Consider the following 18,774-nt stretch of genomic DNA (forward strand, 5'->3'; position numbering starts at 1 on the left):
GGATGGCTTTGTTTTTTAGCAAACAATCACTTCCTTGTAGATATTTGGGTGTTCTAATTCATAAAGGCAATGCAAGACATTATATGTTTGATGATTTGTTAGGCTGTGTTTGGAAACAATACGAATAAGTGTGAATGCAAATATGTAGAGTATAAAACGGTTCATATAAATTGTAAAATTGGGTTAGTCTTGCACTGACAAATTTACCTTCTTACGAAACAAACTTTAAACTGTAATGGATGCAAACATGAATTACAATAAAGCATATGTATATATATATATATATATTTTTTATCAAAAACCCACTTGAATGCAAATTTACTTCATTTTGATTGATGTACTTTTACATCTTATTATCAATGTAAATATGCATTGATCTCTCATTTTTCAATGCATAAATCTAATGTTGCCAAACACAGGCAAAAATGAACTAGAGTGCAAATTTACCCTGAACCGGGATTGACACTCCATTTGCATCATTCCCAAACGTAGCCTTAAGAAAAATTATTATAAATTTGAATCTCCGAAGGAAAATTTTCTCTCAGCTGGAGCTCTAATTATTCTACTAAAGCATGCCCTTTATTTTATGCCTCTACATATCTACTTATGGATTTTGGCATTCCCAAAAGTATTATGAGAACCTTTGAGAAGAAAATTAGACATTTTCTTTGGACGGGTTATGAGGAGGAAAGCAAACACTACTAGTACTAGGTATCTTGGCCTAATGCCTACAAATCTTTAAAAGGAGACCTTTGTCTAAGAAGTCTAGAGGATCTGTGTAAACTCTATAGACTTAAAGCCCTCTGGCGGGTCCCATCTTAAGCTAGTTCTTGGCCTAATTATTTAAAGGCCAAATTGTTTTCTAAGGCTATGTTCTTTTTCGGAATCACATTTACCCATGTTCTTTTTTTGTTTGATTTGCCCAGATAAATGATGTTTCTTATTTTCCCATTCTTTTGCAACACCCACTGTACTGGGTAAATTGCTATTTTTTTCATCTCTTTCCAAATTTACCCTTTGGACATGAATTTGATAACCATGTCATAAAGTCTTAAATGCCCCTAAAAGTTTTGGAAATAAACCATCCTGCCTCTTCTTTTAAACCCAATTTGAGCCTAATTCAAGTTTTTCCTCTAGAACGATAGAAGAAAACACCATCTGCCACTATTTTGGGCTTAAATTTGGGGCATTTAAGTCTGTTGTCATAATTTTTTGTTTTCTTTATGAAAATCAAACTAGTTCTGGTTATTTAATGAACCATTGAATTTTCACAAATAACAAATAGCAGAGGAGAGTTTAAAATGTCAATGCTTATAAGATCATGTCAATCCTTTGACCTTCAAAATCACAATTACGAAATGAAATGTGAGTCTAAATTACTTCCAATAAGCAGCATACACCAAAATTACATGGTTGGGGCTTTTCAAGTACAGCCAGATATGCAGTTCTCTATCAAAGAAGAATAACAAAGAATGGGAAAAAACAGAACTAGGGAAAATTAGTTGGATGTCATTGGGGAAGAAGGAATAAAAAATCTCCATGGACCATAGTGAAGGCACATATGGAACACCTCAGCACATTGCCTAGCTTCACTTGGCACAGTTGATTCATATATTAAGATGCCTTCTTCAGCAACAGGTCAATGATCAACTCATCCAAAATTTTGAACCGACCAAGTCCTGGTTGGCAGCAGAACCACAGCTAGCTACCTAGCTGCTGAATGCGAGAAGAGAACTCTCCAGCCTGCCATGAATTTTAGCCATTAGGGCTCAAGCCATGGAAGGAAACACAACATATACAATCAAGGAAAATACCGTGTTTTTTGCACAAATGTCTGGAACAATGAAACATGGGAATTCTACAGGCTCAGTTTGGAAGGAATACGATCTTGTTCTTATTCACACAGGAAATTTCTAGATAAGTCACCTATAATCAGAAAGTTGGGTAAAAATAAAATTGAAAAAATGATAGACCTTGTTGAGATGGGCCAAAGTACAACACCAATTCATGAGAGCTCCTTTTGATTGTTTCCAGAATCAGTAGGCTCCATCATTTTTTGAACATGTTGTATATGTCATGTGGATATTATAGTCATACTTGTTTGTAAATTCTAAGGATTCCTCACCCTCCTTACAATACTACAATACTTTTTTTCCGTTTACTAAAAAAATGTCAACCAGTAATGCAGCAAAAGCTCTAGTCTGTTCTTAACATAGAGGGAAGGAGGTTCATCCTTAAACCATCTCCAGATTTTATATATTAGAGGCCCACCTAAGTATATGCAAAATTAAGAATAAATAAGAGCAAAAGACCCAATAGGGTAGAAAGAAGAAAATCAAGAAATTAAAACATGTTAACAAGTCTATAACAACAAAGACAATAACTTTTTTCTTGTTAAATCTTTATATGAGGCCTTAAGTTCTCACCATCGGTTTGAGTTTTAAGGAGAAGGAGTACTTCATAAATCATTTCCTAGCATTTGAATTGTTAAGAACATGAAGGATTATGATAGAAAGTAAATCCTTTACATAGAATCCATTACAACATCCATGTAACTACTGAGAAACAGTACCGTTGTCAAAGACTATAATAAATGCTAAAACCAGAACTACTTTTCTCTCTTCCAGAGGGTAGGCCTTTGGTTGGGTTACTCCATTGCAACCTGGGTGACCAGGGTTCAAATCATGGAAACAGCCTCTCTATATGTGCAGGGGTAAGGCTGCATACACCTGTCCCTCCCCAGACCCTGCATTGGCGAAAGCCTCATACACTGGGCTGCCCTTTTTAGAAAGCAAAAATATGCTCATAGTTTTAGTTGAAAGATCTGTTTAACCAAATGAAATTTAACTAGTTGCTTAAAAATTACACATAATAAAAAGCCAAGACAAAAAAAAAATGGTATTCTGCATCAGAGAGTCCAAAAATAGCCTTTCTCTTTGCCATTCAAATTGAGTGAAATGCCAAGGGAAAAAAACAAAGACCACAAATTGTAGAATGATCCCAACAAAAGAGCAACTGTTCTTACCTATAATTTATTTATTCAACCTGACACCAAATCTAGAACTAACCAACTCTGCAAAACAGCATTCATGTAGTTAGTTGGAGTCGAACTAAAATTGGGTAAAGATTTAAAGGTCCAGTATCGTTGCCCAATACTTGGCAGTTCTCACTCATCATCCAGATTCCAGATTGTATTTTCTTATAAACAACTCTCCTTAACTTTACTTAGTATCCAACACTAGTAGCTGTCTGATGAACCAAGAAAACTTTTGAATCCTTTGATCATGAAAATGTTGGTGCCTTAATCCAGCATTTTATCAAGATTCAGGAATTATGAACCGGGCTTATCTTTTGTGCCTTTATAAATCCTACAAGACTGAATAATTGCTTTCCACCTACACATATATGATATATCCTATAAAAACAGAATTCTTTACATGTTCGCCTACAGCTACACATACAAAGATGAATGTATCTACAAGTTCATATATGCAATGAACACGGAAGAAGTTCTTAACACTACCCTCAGAGAATTGAATACCCAGAATAGATGTAGAAAGTTGAGTAGAAACCTCTAGTTCTCTGCTGGTAACCAACAAGTTCATAAATAATGCCTTGAGTTCAAACCCCACTAATTACTAAAGGAGTTCAAAACAAATTAATTATTAATCTATTGCATACATATGATTATAATTAAAGAAAGAAGAAACATATATATGATACCTGGAGCTTGCTCTTGTGTAGAAGCTAGCATTGATGCAAGTGCCTCCACCCAACACCCGAGCCCTTGCATTAATTGATGATCCAAGTATATGCAGAAGCGAACGGCTGAGATCTCTATGTGTCGAACCTGCATGCAAGGAGAATAATAGCAGCTGCACAGTACACGATCCGAGACACCAACCTCTCAAACAAAGTGTAAGACAGAACTGCTTAATCTGATCAGAGCTGAGGCTGAGAGGATATTTTTCCTTTCTCAGTAAAGAACTTATGTCAAGTTGTTGAAGCACTTGGGAGTGATCCCTTATATAGTTGCTTCTCCAACGTTAAGTTCCTTGACATTAGGAAAACAGTTACCAGAATAACCAATTGAGATAAGTGTTCCTTAACATTAGAATTCATGCTCCATCAGATTTGAGACAAGTGTCTCATGTTGACCAAGGATCTAACCACTTGGTCATCCAGTCTACACCGGGTCAAATGGATATCCATTGACCCAATAAGAGCTGGAATATGGATCCAAATAATCCAACAACATTGGTATCTCCATGCATGAAAATGTTTTCAAATAAACAATCAAATAAATTTGTTTTTATAAAAAATAAATAAATAGGTAATTATTTAAAATGAATGATTGTGTGTGAGAGTGTTGCATGGAGATAACCATCAACATGTGGCTTGTCACATGGCCATTGGATATTCCAACATGTTGAGGATTAAATGAGGGCCTATGGCCACTCTACCATCATCTCCCACTTGGCTGGTTAGGCCCGAGATGAATAGGTACCAAACAACCCCATCGCTTTAACGTGCCTTATAGTACATCTAGAGATACAAAAGATAATGCCAAATGGTCAAGAAAGGAGGAGAGGATATTTGTTGAATTGATGGTAGAGCAGTGCAAAAAGGGTAATAATTAGACTACTACGTTTACCTCTATTGGTTGGAAAGAAGTTCAAAGGGATTTCAATAGGAAGATAGGGTGCAAGTATACAGATATGCAACCGAAAAACAAAATTCAAAAACTACGAAGTGTGTATAAAAGTTCAAGAATGCATGCAAGCAAACAGGTTTTAGTATGGATCCATCTAGGAAGATCACTTTGGCATATGATGATGTATGGGAGGCCTACATAAGAGTGAGTCATATGTATTTTATGATTCAATCTTTTTAAAGTATTAGCAATTTAAGTATATAATTTATCCAATTACATCCATCCATGCAAGATCATCTCATTGCAAAAAAATTTACAAACAACAGGATTTCCCTTGTGGGATGAGCTTTGCAAAATTTTGTGACACCACTAAAATTACTAATCGTGCAAGATCTTCTAGGGAAGAAGATAAAGATACCCCTGATGCAGAGAGTAGTAACTTTTTATTGGATTCCGGTAAATACCGAACTAAGTATACTAGGTTGGATTCTTCAAATCCCATGCTTACATCAGATGCACAAATATTTCCAATAGAGGGAAGAGACCAATATCCCTAGACAAAGTCATTACCCCAAAAGGTCAAAAACATTAGTCAACAATTTGAAGGCTTATGGTGAAGCTTGCATTGCATTTACTATGGAGTCAATGTACCGTATGAATAAAGATCATGAAAAGAGTTTGCCATTAGTTCCACTACCTGACCCATATCCACTTAGTAGGTGCATTGAGGTTTTAAATGGTGTACCATGTTTAGATCCAAAATTATATGCAAACGCAATGAACTTATGCATGCATTCACATTTGAGAGGTCATTTGCCAAGTACCTATGGAGTTAATGAGTCATGATTGATGTGCCAACCTAGAAAATTTGGAGGCCTTGGCATCAGAAATCTCAAAACGATTAATAAGGCCCTTTTGGGTAAATGGTACCTGATTGCAATAGATCTACCCCCGGAGAGTTCGATGGTATTGGTTGCACAGCTTCAAGCTGTTCCACAACTCTTGAACATTGTTGATCCTTGCAACGACGGAGAAAGACATGAAAGGGAGGAACCTAAGTCGGTTTCTCCTCAGCATTACTCTCTCCTTGAAAGAAGGGTTCAGATTCAAAAACAGATACATCCATAGAATATAATACTTATGGGGAAAAGGTTTGAAAATAGCCGGGAAGGCATACGATTGATAACATGTGTTGTAGATGAAGGGATAGGATATCCATCACATGGCGCCCAAAGATTGCAGAATAAGGTGGCGAATTTCAAAATTTTTTCTCTCCCTTCAACTGGGAATCGAATTCCCTATTTAGAAAATCATATTTTCAATGATCATTCTTGAACCATAAACTGAACCAGATCTGAACCAAAAGGAGTGGGAGGGATAATACCTGATACAGAGAAGCAGTATCTCCCAATGGAGGTGTTCACGCTCAAGGAAGGATCCAAAATCTGCTCCCACTGAAGATGGCGCAGTGCAGGGTGGAGCAGAATCAACAGTGTTCTTCCAAAAGAACTTGACCCTTCGCAAGAATCAATTGGACGGCTTGTGAATACAACTCCCACCAATCTTTTCTTCAAAAGATTGGTATCAAGATCAAATCTTGATTTCTCCCAAGAACTGAAGATCGAATTGCTGTAGACGGCGGCTGCAGGAAGGAGGCGGCAAGAGAGTATTTGCAGGGTGCAGAATTCTCTCTTCTAGTAATCTCAGCTCTGAAGAGAAGGATCTCTGGATTGTATTGCATGTCTAAAGGTTGCCGCCCCCTCTTCCTTTTATAGACTTAAAGGGATAAGCTCCTAATCTCATTAGGAGTTGCTAACCCAAATCATATTTGGATTAGAAGTCCCTTTAAGTGATAAGGGATAACCCTTATCTTATCTGCAAATTAGATCAGCCATCTCCTAATCTAATTAGGAGGTTTCCAGATCTAAATCTCATTTAGATCTTGGACTCTCTAAGTGGATAGGGTCTGGGCCCAATCCTATCAGTTGATCCATCTCAGAATTCGCCCCTTAAGTGACTAATCAAATTAGCCCATCTCGAAATGGGCTTAAGATCCATTTAAGGTTATGTATTCATTTAGCCTTCCAAACTGCTGCCCAGTTGGGCTTCCTTGTATGGCGTGGGACCCAATCATTAATCTACACATCAGCCACATGGGTTCAGCCCAACCTTTGTTACAAGGCCTGGCCGAATACACTGTTATGGACAGTGCACCCCCTGAAAACCATCTCATGGTCTCTATGGGCCTAACACTTACCCTAAGTGATTCTTGGGCCAAACCACCTTGTAACACCTAGGGACTATGGGCAGATGCAAGATTAGCCCATCAGGTATCATCCTCAATGGTCTTACACTTAACCTCTTAGCCCATAATGATCATACACTACCCGACAAGAGAGGACCTCTCCCTTAGCTGCAAGGAACAGTGTTGCACTCTCTCTTCTATGGATCCCGGGAATTAAAACCTTTTGCAAATCATTTCGAAACCATAATATATATACTTTTATATCTCATATAAAATATATTTTGCAAAAACAAATCTCAATGATTGAAATCGGCTACCGGCAGTCTTGGTTTCCATCAGTGAGAGAGCATCCCCGATCATTACCTTTGTCCGACAAAGGGGCTGATCCTGTCACTATGATCACCCACTAAGATGAATTCTCAGACTATCCCAACATACCCAGGTTTTGACCCCCGTTAAGGATCTCACTGATTGGTACATCAAAGACAGCCCAATCTGACACCTAGTGCAGTATCATAATCGAGTCTAGGGGTCGGGTGTAACTTTCCAGTTTTGCTCATCAATCTCCAAGGTCCAGGGCAATACTGGAAATCTGGTCCAGTTCAAAGATTCAATTAATCCTACACTGTATGTGCCTAGGGTCTCATCCCGGTAGCTGAGACAATCCACCCCAACCGACTTGGTGGCACCACAGTGTCAGCCTTGTCAGGATAGGTCTCCCCAGATCGACCCACTGGTTGTGAACATTCTAAACTAACACGAGTCTCATTAAGTGTCCAGTTTAAGGGTATTACACAGAAACATACTAAGGGAACATGAATCAAATATGCACTTTTATTCATTTACAATAAACTCATAAAGTACATCATTTTGATTGAAGCTAAGGGTATACAAAACTGTCTAACAGTAGACAAAACAACATCCATCCAAAAACGCTTGCGAACATGCATGTGTAATAGCATGCCCCGAGCAACTTAAAGCAAATGTCGGTTCTTCCTTTTTGCAACACCATTTTGTTGGGGGTTCTTGCACATGAACTTCAATGAAGAGTACCGCAAGAAGTAAAAAATTTTGTCAAGTCACTATGAAAATACTCTTTTGCATTGTTAGACTCAAAGAATTGTATTTCAGTCTAAAACTAGGTGAAAATCATGCATTGAAAATCTTGCACGACCTTTGGTACTTCTCTTGAACACATTGGATAAATCCATGTGTAGCAGAAATAGTCATCAATAAATGTGATAAAATATTTATAGCCAATCTCGAAGGGGATAGTAACAAGACCCCACACATCAAAATACACAATGTGGAAAGGAAAATTCAATCTTTTATTTCTCATTGGAAAGGAGCTTCTACAATGCTTACTTAACTGACATGTTTGACACTATAACTCAGAAATTGACATGGACTTAAACAATTTGGAAAGCAAAATTTTCACACTCAAAAGACAAACGATCAAGACGATTGTGCCATAAGTAGGCACTACTCACAAGGAATTGGCTCATAGAACCTATAGACACAAGACCGGCTTTATTCTCCAGCACGTAGAGACCATCTGCCAAGTTTCCTCTTCTAATCATCCTCCTAGAGGCCAGATCCTAGAACACACAAGAATGAAGCAAAAAGGTAACTGAACAATTTAAGGAACGAGTAATGCTACTAATAGATAACAAGTTAATAGGTAAAGGAACATGAAGCACATCTAGAAGAGCAAAGCCAAACAATTGAGAGATAGCTCCTCAACCAACTATAGAAGAGAATGAACCATCAACAAGTCTCACATTTTCTCTGCCAGAAAGAAGGATATAGGACTGAAACAAAGAGGACTTACTAGTCATATGGTTGGGAGCTCAAGAATTGATAATCCATGGTGATTCCGAAGTCTGAGAGGAAACATGGAAATCCAAGGTAGTGTTACCTGATGTAGACACAAAGGAAGTCGAGGGGGTGGACCCAGAATCCATCCGTCGAAGGGCCCTACCACATATGGTTCCAAATGGTCACGGAAGGCATTGAAGAAGTCTTCCTTAGGATCTGAACCAGAATAATACTCTTGAGATGTGTTCATAGAAGAACTAGTTGTTTGCTCCTGAAAAGCCACATTGGTAGAGACAGACTTCTTCTAACTAGAGGAACGATCCTGATACTAAGGATTTGGTTTCTTGTTCTGTTCCAGTGCTGATTTCTTACTCAGTTCTTGAGACCACTTGGTTTTCCAACTAAGTTCCAACAACTTTCACATGTATGTCTAGGTTGCTGACAGTTAGTGCACCATAATTTATCTTTCCCATCCCCTTTCTTTTGGAAATCACCTTTCTTAGTGGTATTCATGACACTCCTTGCAGCTAGAGCAATCTACTCCCCCTCTGAATTATTCATTGCATTCCTCCTAAGGCATACACTTCATTGATGGAAGGGAGATCCTTACTACCTAATATTTGAACCCTAGTAGGTTTATACACTAAATTCAGCCTTAGTAAAAAGGCAAAACACACACTGCTGAAAACTAGGGCTTTATAGGCTTTAGTATCTTTACCACTCTCCCATTCAATTCTCTAATAGTAGTCAAGTTCCATCCAAATGGAGGAAAGGGCAGAATGGTAGGCTGATAAACTCCATTTCCCCTCTTTGCATCTAGAAGACTCTGCTTGCAGGTTGCAGCTGATAGATTCTAGCATAATGCCTCTGTTCAGAGTATGTGGATTTTGCCTACTCCCAAATCTCATATGCTGTCTCTTCCCACACAAAATTCTGCTTGATCGATGGTAACATGGTAGAGAGAAGCCAAGACATGATTAAGCAGTTCTCCTGATTCCACCTATCATGTTCAGTAGTGCCATTCTTCGGTTCTTTTACTGTTCCACTTATGTAACCGATCTTCCCCCTAGCTGTAATATATAACTTCATCTCTCTGGACCATGCGAGATAATTACTACCATCAAGGGAGGTAATGGACATTGGAAAATTCACATGGTCAATGTTACTGTTCAGTCCTCTTTGTCCAGATGTAACACCAGAAGTAGCACTGTCTTCAGAGGCCATTGGAACTGCACCCTAGCTGCTTCGGTTCACAATGGATCCCCAGAAAAAAATTACTGTACGCCAAACAGCACCTTCCCAACACTGATCTGAGTACTTCCAGGTCTGTACAAACACAGTACTGTACCAAAAACAGACCCCACAAAAGCTTCACAGCACCAGTCCACAGTGTTCACCACACTAAAAGGTCATATGAGACCTACTAAGGATACTTTCCTTGTTACAGAAGGATCCTACAATCCACAGGAGATTTCTAATCTCCTTCACAGCATCTAATTTAGATTTCTGAGTTTTCTTGGCACACGACCAAGAAGAAAAAATTAAAAAAAAAAAGGAAAAGGATGGAGCCCTACGGATTTCTCAGATCAGATCTGTAATCTGTAGATATCTTTCAATCCAAGAGAACAAGAAAAAAGGGAAAAGACAAAGTCTCGATCTGCTTTTCAGGACCCCACCTGCTATGATACCATATTATCGAGGTTAAAGGAGAGAGTAGAGAAGAGAGAAGAAAGAATGAGAGCCAAAAAAGTATGGCTGGCGGCAGCTCTATTAGTATAAATACTAGGGCAACAGTACAACTAATAAAAATAACATAAAAGGACAATAATACCCCTGCAGACCATACATAGATAAATACACAACAAAAAGAAAAACTCTGTAGCTTCTCTGCAACTAGCTTCCATCCCTTGCTTTCCTTTGGGTAAACAGATTAGCTGTTTACTGTTGTGTCCAAAAAATTAAGAGACCGCCAGAAACCAACCCTTTTTTGGTTCCTCTTCAACTCCACCAAATACTTCCTTCTTGGAATTTCCAAAACACCTTTCCATCCTTCCACCCTCATAGAGTACAGTACTGCATTGATGAAGCCTTTCAACCACTGTATAGCTTCACCCAGTAGAAAAAGGATTTTTGGCTCTAACAACCCTTGAACTTTGCAAATAGGCCAGTTTCGACCTTAAAGAATTTAGAGGGCCATTTTAGACCTCAAACTAAATTGAAAAGGCCATCGTTAGCCCAAAAACACACAGTGTTAGTAACGCCATTCACAATCTATTAAATAATGAATAAACTAATAAGAAATGCTAATGTGGCACTATTCAACTAAAAAAAATGAAAAATTACAAGTGGGTCTCACTAAATTAAAAAAAAAGCATTTAATGTATAAATTAATAATTGTTGAAAATAATAGATGGGCACCACTTGAAATTATAAGTGGGTCCCACTTGAAACTATAGGTGGGTTCCACTTGAAAATTTCTCTTCTAAGAGGAAAATAATAGGTAGGTCCCACTCTCTCTCTTCTTCTTCTTTACTCGACGCCATGTTCATTGTCATTTCTGGGCGAGCAGAGGACACTTGCAGTGGTGGTTCCTCTGCTCGCACTAGAGAAGGTGATATCCATTCTTGGAGATGACAAGAAAAAGGCACCATATGATCAAACTGGTTGTATTGATGATGCTGAGCTTGCAGGGGAAGTGGCTCAAAATCTGCACGACTATTTCAGAACAATGTACAAAAAGGTTATGGAAGCTAATATAGAAGAGTTTGAAACAAATTACCATGGGTCTGGTTCAGAGAAGAATGATTTGAAGGATCTTTTCCAGAAGTACAAGGGCAAATATGAACATGCTTTTCTGTTCGATGCTCTGTTCAGATCCTGAACTGGATTCACACAAGTTCAAGGATATTCTTGATGAGACTATAGCTGCAGGAGAGCTTAATGCAACCAAAGCCTACCAGAAGTGGACAAAGCAAGTAGTTGAAACAGAGCCACCTACTGATCCTCTAAAGCAAAGAAAAAAATCAAACAGAGTCTGAATCAAAGTTGCTTGCAGTTATTTCTCAATGACGAAGCCAAAGGAAAGAGCAATTTGATTCCATGTTCTCATCATTGATGGCAAAATTTAATGGCAGTGAATCACATCCAGAACCCACCGAAAAAGAATTTGAAGCTGCAAGGAAGAAGGTTGAAAGCCATAGGCAATCCAAGAAGGCAGAGACCAAGTGAATGGCTTGTGTCAACATCTTTCTTATAGAAAAAGTTTGCTGCTGAAAAGGAATGTGTAAAATGGCTGTTGTAGGGAGGACTCTCTCCAATGTTTTTATTCCGTTTATTTGGCCTTCTGAAAGCACGGCATCGATCATATTCAGTGAGTGCAATCCTATGTCTAGGCTCTGATTTGCTTGAAATGCAATCCCATGTCTACGAAATCCAATTGCATAGGAACACAAAAATCCAAAGAAGCAGAGTGCAAGCAGAGGAACCACCGCTGCAAACGTCCTCTGCTCACCAAGAAACGACAATGAACATGGCGTCAAGGAAGACGAAGAAGAAGAAGAAGAAGAAGAAGAAGAAGAAGAAGAAGAAGAAGAGAGAGAGAGAGGTGGGGGACCACCTATTATTTTCCTATTAAAGGAGAAAATTTCAAGTAGGACCCACTTATTGTTTTTCTCTTAAAAGAGAAAATTTCAAGTGGGACCCAAATATATATTATTTTTAACATTTATTAATTTATATATTAAACAGTTTATTTTATTTAGTGGGACTCACTTGTAATTTTTCATTTTTTTAGTTGAATAATGCCACACAGCATTTCTTATTATTTTATAATTTATTTAACAGATTGTGAACGGCGTCACTAACACCGTGTGTTTTTTGGGCTACCGGTGGCCATTTCAACTTAGTTTGAGGTCTGGAATGGCCCTCAAAATTCTTTAAGGTCGAAATTGGCCTTTTCGCGAAGTTCAGGGGTTGTCAAAGCCAAAAATCTAGTACAAAGTGGTCACTTTTCCTTCTTATCTTCAATAAAATTTGTCCCCTACTCTTTCTTTGTTCCAACAGCAATTTTTTCACTTCTATCGCAAGTTCTTCTCTCCATCTGGAAGCTGGTATGAAATCTCCTGTGTTTCTTCCCTCCATCCCCACTCCTTTTCTAACTGCAACCACTGGTTTGGCAACTTTCACTTTTAACACATGTTCTTGATTTAGGCAGCAAGAAACAAAAATTCACATGAGTTGCAACACTGAGAAGGGAGGTTGCATCCCTGATGAGAGAATTTTTCTTCTGTTTGTGAACAGTACCGAGACCATGGATCCACTGACAGAGCATCACACACATGATCTGATTGCAAAGTTTTTGGCAGGAAAATGGAAAAGAAGGAGATTCAAGAGGAATTGATAAAAATTCAAATGGTATCTCGCCATCTCTGCTGCGAGGAAATGGGGAGGAGAATATGGACTCCGCACATCAATTTAACAAGCATACTATTGACAACATCTAAAAGTAACAATTAATCCTCAAAACTCATCATAAGCAAGAATAGTGCACAGGTCATGCAAACCACTCTACAAGAGAGCATGATATAGAATATAGTTTGTGCAAAATAGATACCTCAAATGACACTTTATCCAACTTCTGATTGGAAACCAGTTTTCTTCATGATGAGTTGGAAGGTAACTTGATATTTCAAGAAGTAATTAAAGCACAAACAAGGCCAACAAGCAAACTTACATGGTATAGTATACAGCCATTTTGGCTTATCCAGCTGTAAACATGTTTCTTCCTGAAAGCCATAAGTTTAGAGTTAAGAAATCTTATCAAAGATAGTATTAATCAACTTACAACTTCAACAGAAAGGAAAACTATAATTCTTACCACCATTGGGACTGGGATTAATGTTCAGGTAATTTTCTTGCATGGGGATGATGAGCCACTTCTATGCAAAATCATGGGTGGAATCTAGATATGATCCAACATGGGTAGCAAAAAGTACAGATTCAAAATGTCAACATTGCATGCAGTGAACACCTAACAAGATTACTTAATAATGAACCACATCCCAGAATCACCAGCCAATTGAACTTTTACTTCTTAAAAGCCAGCACTATAATTTAACACTCCAGTTTTTCCCACTCATCCTACGCCATTGTTTCCTCTTCCTTTGCTGTAATAAGTTTAACCTTTTCAGAGTATCAAACAATCTCTGATGCAAATCTCTAGTATTTCCATATTGAGGAATGAATCCCCTTTCTTGTATATCAAGCAATAATGTTTCACCCTTAACAGGATTATTTTCCTTAACAATGGCGCGGATAAGTGTAGTATAAGTAGTAGTATTAGGCCAAATACCAATTTTTTTCATCTCATCATATAGTTCAAAGGCAGTGGCAACGTTGCCACAAGCACAGAGACCTGAAATGAGAACATTGTAAGCAACAATATCAAGTTTTACCCCATAACATTCCATCAGATCCCTCAACTTCAAAGCTTCAATGGGCTTAGCTTCTTTAAAGAGATTATGCATTATAGTAGTAAAAGTAGAACTAGTTGGAACCAAACCCGTCAGAAGCATCCAATCAAGAACCAGCATTGCTTCCTCAGTCTTTCCGCACTGTAGGAGTCCTCTAACAAAAGCACTCTCAGCAATTTTGCAAGATGCTAAACCTAGCATCTGCATCTCATCTTTAAATTTGAATGCTCTCTTTATATCACCCACCTTGCACATCCCCTTAATCAAAGCAATGTAATGTTTATGGGTGGGAAGAAACCCTTTGCCAAGCATTTCATGTAGAAGAATATGTGATTCCCGAAAATAATATTTTCTATTGAGTCCATTAATAATTGTGATGTAGGTATCCCCATCCATTGACACACCTAACCTTCTCATACAGTTAACCAGATCAAAAACTTTCCCCATTTCCCCATTTTCACTGTATTTGGAAATAAGCATGTTAAATGTAAAGCAGTCTGGAATTATACCTTCCATTACCATCTTTTCTAAAAATTTAACCCCAACATCCTGTATGCCAGACTTGCAAAGTGCAAGAACTAAGGAATGGTATGTTACATTATCTGGCAAAAATCCTCTTCTAATCATGGTGTTGTACCCTTTAAAGCATCTGAACAAGAGCCGCCTCTTGGAATATGCATGTAAGAGAATGTTATATGAAATCAAATTACAACACAGACTTTGGTTATTTACTGCAGAAATAAAACTCTCCACTTTATACACCTGCCCCATTCTTGAGTATCCATCTATCATCACATTTAACATAACTGTATCTGGGTATAAACCTTTCCCCAACATCTCTTCATAAGCAACATTTGGTAGGCCTTCCTTGAAAAGACCATGAATCATACAAGTGTACATGACCCGGTTTGGTAGTAAAGTTTCCCTTTCCTTCATTTTCCCAAATAAAATAATTGCAGTTAGCGTCTTGTTCTTCCTACAAAGACCATTGAGAAGAATAGTAAATGTATAAACATCTGGAACTATATCTTTTCTAACCATATCATCATATAGAAACACTGCCTCCTCCAACCTTCCAGCTTTACATGCTTCAGACAGTAATGTGTTATAGACAAAACTATTCACAGCACAAGGAACATACTGGAGTTTATGCAAAAATTCCCTTGCCTCTTCTAAGTTACCACCAATGAAGAGTCCTTTTAATAAGCTTCCATATGTGAAAGGACTTGGATGATGACCCAACTTAATCATGTCATCAAACAATGAAAATGCTCTTAATCCATCACCTATACTTCCATAGCCATTTATAATGCAGTTAAAGGTGATTGAATTAGGAAGTATGCCCATCCTACCAATGTGTTGCATGAAGATATTTGCCTCTTCCAACATCCCACATTCACAGAGAGAAGCAACCAACATGTTACAGGTCATAAGGTCTGCATCATAGCCCCCATGGTTCATACTTACATAGGCCTTCATTGCTTCCATAACATTTCCCTGCTTGCACAAGCTGTAGATTAATGTAGAATATTTGACATGGTTGGGCATAACTCCAGTCTTATACATCTTGCAAAGAATCCCCTTAGCATTTTTAATCATTCCTGCTTTGCAGAATCCATTAATAAGCACTGAATAACTGACAACATCAGGATTAACACCACCATGTAGCATTTTATCAAGCAATTCTAAGGCTTCACCAAGCTGTCCAATTTTGCAGTATCCATCTATTAACATTGTGTATGTGATATGGCCAATAAAAATCCCACTTCTCCCCATCCTCTCAAGAAGATTTCTTGCTAAATCCATTTGAGAAGCCATGCAAAACCCATTCATAAGTATACCATAAGTAACCCAATTAGGTCTTAATCCCAAAGCTTCCATTTCACTCAAAAGTCTCAATGCTTCTTCTAAACCCCCTTGTTGGCAATACCCATCAATCAAAGAATTATATGTAATGCAATTTGGTGCAAGATTAAAAGTCAACATCTCATTAAACACCTGGATAGCTATTGCAATCTTCCCCTCTTTACAAAATCCTTTAACAAGAGTGTTGTAAGTGACTTCATTTGGAGATATTCTTTTCTTCCTCATCTTTTTCAACAGTAAATAAACTTTCGCACTCCTATTGTTTTTACATAGGCTGTCAATAAATAAGTTATAAGTACATACATTGACTTCAATGCCTTTACAACCCATGTGATCAATAGGCCCAGAAGCTGCTTTGTATCTGCCCTTCTTGCGATACCAATTGAGCAAAGTATTATAACTAACTATTGTTGGGTTATAACCAGTCTCTTCCATCTTCCTCAAGAGATAACCAGCTCTCTTGAGCTTCCCTTCTGCACAGAGAAAATTCAACAGTACATTAAAGGTAACGACATTAGGACAAATTTTCCTGGTCAACATCTCCTTAAAGAAGAACCATACTAACCCCACTCTACTCTCTTCCACAATGGCAGCTAGCACACTATTACAAGTATAAACAGACGGCTTGAAACCTCGAGCACCCATCAACCGAAATGTCTCAACTGCATCTTTTAACATTCCTCGACGTACATAAATTCTAATTAGAAGGTCAAAAACCGAAGGATTCGAGTTGCAAAGCGAGTATGTCCGCATAAGAGCAGAAAATACAGAACCCGCTCCAATACCCATTTCAGAAAGATGTCGCAAAATCAGCTTTGCTGGTCCATACATTCTGGCTTTGACAAGTACGTGAGTTGTGATGCAGAATATGTGGGTGAGATGATCGAATTCCAAACCCGGTTGCCGGATAACCCAATTAAGGAACTTTAAGGCCAGCTTTCCATGAACAGTTCTAAGCGAAGCCAATTTATAGTCCATGTGATTCAGGGATTCCCAACGATGAATTGTGAGAATTGTATAGATGCTTTTCTCTATGTCTCGAGCTGTTTCCAACAGGAAAGTTTCAGAAATAGCATAATTGCTTCTAACAGAATCTGAAATAAAAAATAAAATGAGGAAAGAAAACAGAGCCTTCTTTAAGCTCCAGACATACCACTACTGAAGAGCTTTGAAGTTGACAGTAGACGCACTGAAGCAAATCGCCACTGTGGAAACCGGAAGAGCTTCGAAGATCTACTTAGAGCATAACGGGTGCAAAACCCAAGCGCCATAAAAGAAAGAACTACGAAGAAATTTAGAAAACAATCTGGATCAACAGAACCCAGAATTTGTTCCCAGATTCACTCACCGAGCTAAAACCCTAAAACCTCGGAAGCTCCAACTTCGAGTGAGAGAGAGAAGAGAACAAACTAACCTCGGAAGCAGCTCCAATTCACGGGCGAGTCAGAAATCTGCATTGGACCTGTCCGTCTTTTCCGTAAAAATTAATCATGGTCCGGATCGTCTGTATTTCAACTCGGAAGAATTTTTCTGCTCAGCAAATTTGCGCCATTCACTTTTTTTTTTCAATTTTCTTAAATTATCCCTACTGTCTACTGTTTAACTAATTATAAATTGTATTCTTAATATTTAATTATTATCTTAAATTATCCTCAAGTTTTTTGATAATTGATTAATTATTCCTCTATTGTAGATTTCTGTCATAATTTAATCATTAGGGGTGTTCATGGTTCAGTTATTTTGCAAATCAAACCGATCTTACAGGTTTTTCAATTTCTCCAAACCGAAACACAACTGATACCACCGATTAATCGGTCCATTGATTTTGATTTTTGACCGATTTGATTCTTCAGTTTTTTGGTTTTTTATATTCATAATATATACTATTTAAATATATGTATAATATCATGTTATATATAATAAATAATATATTATTAAAATATAATATATATATATATATATATATTTAAAAATAGATGATAATAAAATATAATATATGTATATATTTATATATATAATACATATATATTTATATGTAATATATAAAAAATATGTGACATATATTTAATATATATAAAATATAAATATAATTATATATACCGATCAATTTGATTAACCGTTAATTATTTTTAAGATAATTAAAAATCAAATTATTCCTTCGTTTTTCAAAAATACCAAACTAAAACCGAACCGACCAATTGGAGACAGATGAGGAGGAGGTATCCTGATGGTTGGTAGAGATGGAGAGGAGGAAGTCTTCGACGAGGAGCTTCGGAGCCCACTTGCCTTACCAGATGAGGTTGATGTTGATCGGAGACGACAGGACAGGACCCGTGTGGGTCGGTGACGACCTCGAGTAGCTGCTACCGTGCTACGCTATCAGATGAGCTCACCGGAATTTTCGCTATCAAACACCGTTGACGAGTTCAAATAGCCCTGTTTTAGAATCTTCGCTATCTACCCCCTCCTTCCCATCACCACCCTAGCCGATAGCTATTTACCTTTGAAAATCAGTAGAGAATCGATGATGGGGAGTTTTCTCAGAAATGTTGGATGGCTGAACGGTGGTCATAACAAGTGATTGTGGGAGGAGGTGAGATGGATGCTTTAAAGAAGCTATCAAGTTTGAGAACCAAGATAGGTATGAGAGGACAAGAAAAAAAAAAAACCCAAAATAGTGAGTAATCACCGAAGATATGAAAGAGAAATCGATTAGGGCC

At 37.8% G+C, this 18,774-nt stretch overlaps 1 protein-coding gene and 1 pseudogene across 5 annotated transcripts; one reads left to right on the plus strand and one right to left on the minus strand.

The window, feature by feature from the left end:
* Positions 1 to 1,291: 1,291 nt before the first annotated feature.
* LOC148850728 (uncharacterized) lies at positions 1,292 to 18,025 on the minus strand. Of its 5 annotated transcripts, none has more exons than XM_088947881.1 (7): positions 17,469 to 18,025; positions 17,208 to 17,360; positions 14,278 to 17,097; positions 13,594 to 13,677; positions 13,450 to 13,501; positions 3,724 to 3,850; positions 1,292 to 1,743 (listed from the first exon to the last, which is right to left on the minus strand). In XM_088947881.1, the coding sequence occupies exons 1-4, from the start codon at positions 17,509 to 17,511 to the stop codon at positions 13,655 to 13,657; spliced, it is 3,039 nt and encodes a 1,012-aa protein (XP_088804007.1). In that variant the 5' UTR covers positions 17,512 to 18,025; the 3' UTR covers positions 1,292 to 1,743; positions 3,724 to 3,850; positions 13,450 to 13,501; positions 13,594 to 13,654. The 5 variants fall into 5 exon arrangements, with proteins under 5 accessions (XP_088804007.1, XP_088804005.1, XP_088804006.1 ...); XM_088947879.1 differs by adding an exon at positions 3,026 to 3,073 and having other exon boundaries at positions 13,594 to 17,097; positions 17,469 to 18,024; XM_088947880.1 differs by having other exon boundaries at positions 13,594 to 17,097; positions 17,208 to 17,336; positions 17,469 to 18,024.
* On the plus strand, positions 5,618 to 11,945 carry LOC148850729 (chaperone protein dnaJ 6 pseudogene; annotated as a pseudogene).
* Positions 18,026 to 18,774: the final 749 nt, after the last annotated feature.

This window comes from Nelumbo lutea, chromosome 5 (assembly GCF_056320005.1).
Source record: "Nelumbo lutea isolate HS-2025 chromosome 5, American lotus-T2T, whole genome shotgun sequence".
NCBI lineage: Eukaryota > Viridiplantae > Streptophyta > Magnoliopsida > Proteales > Nelumbonaceae > Nelumbo > Nelumbo lutea.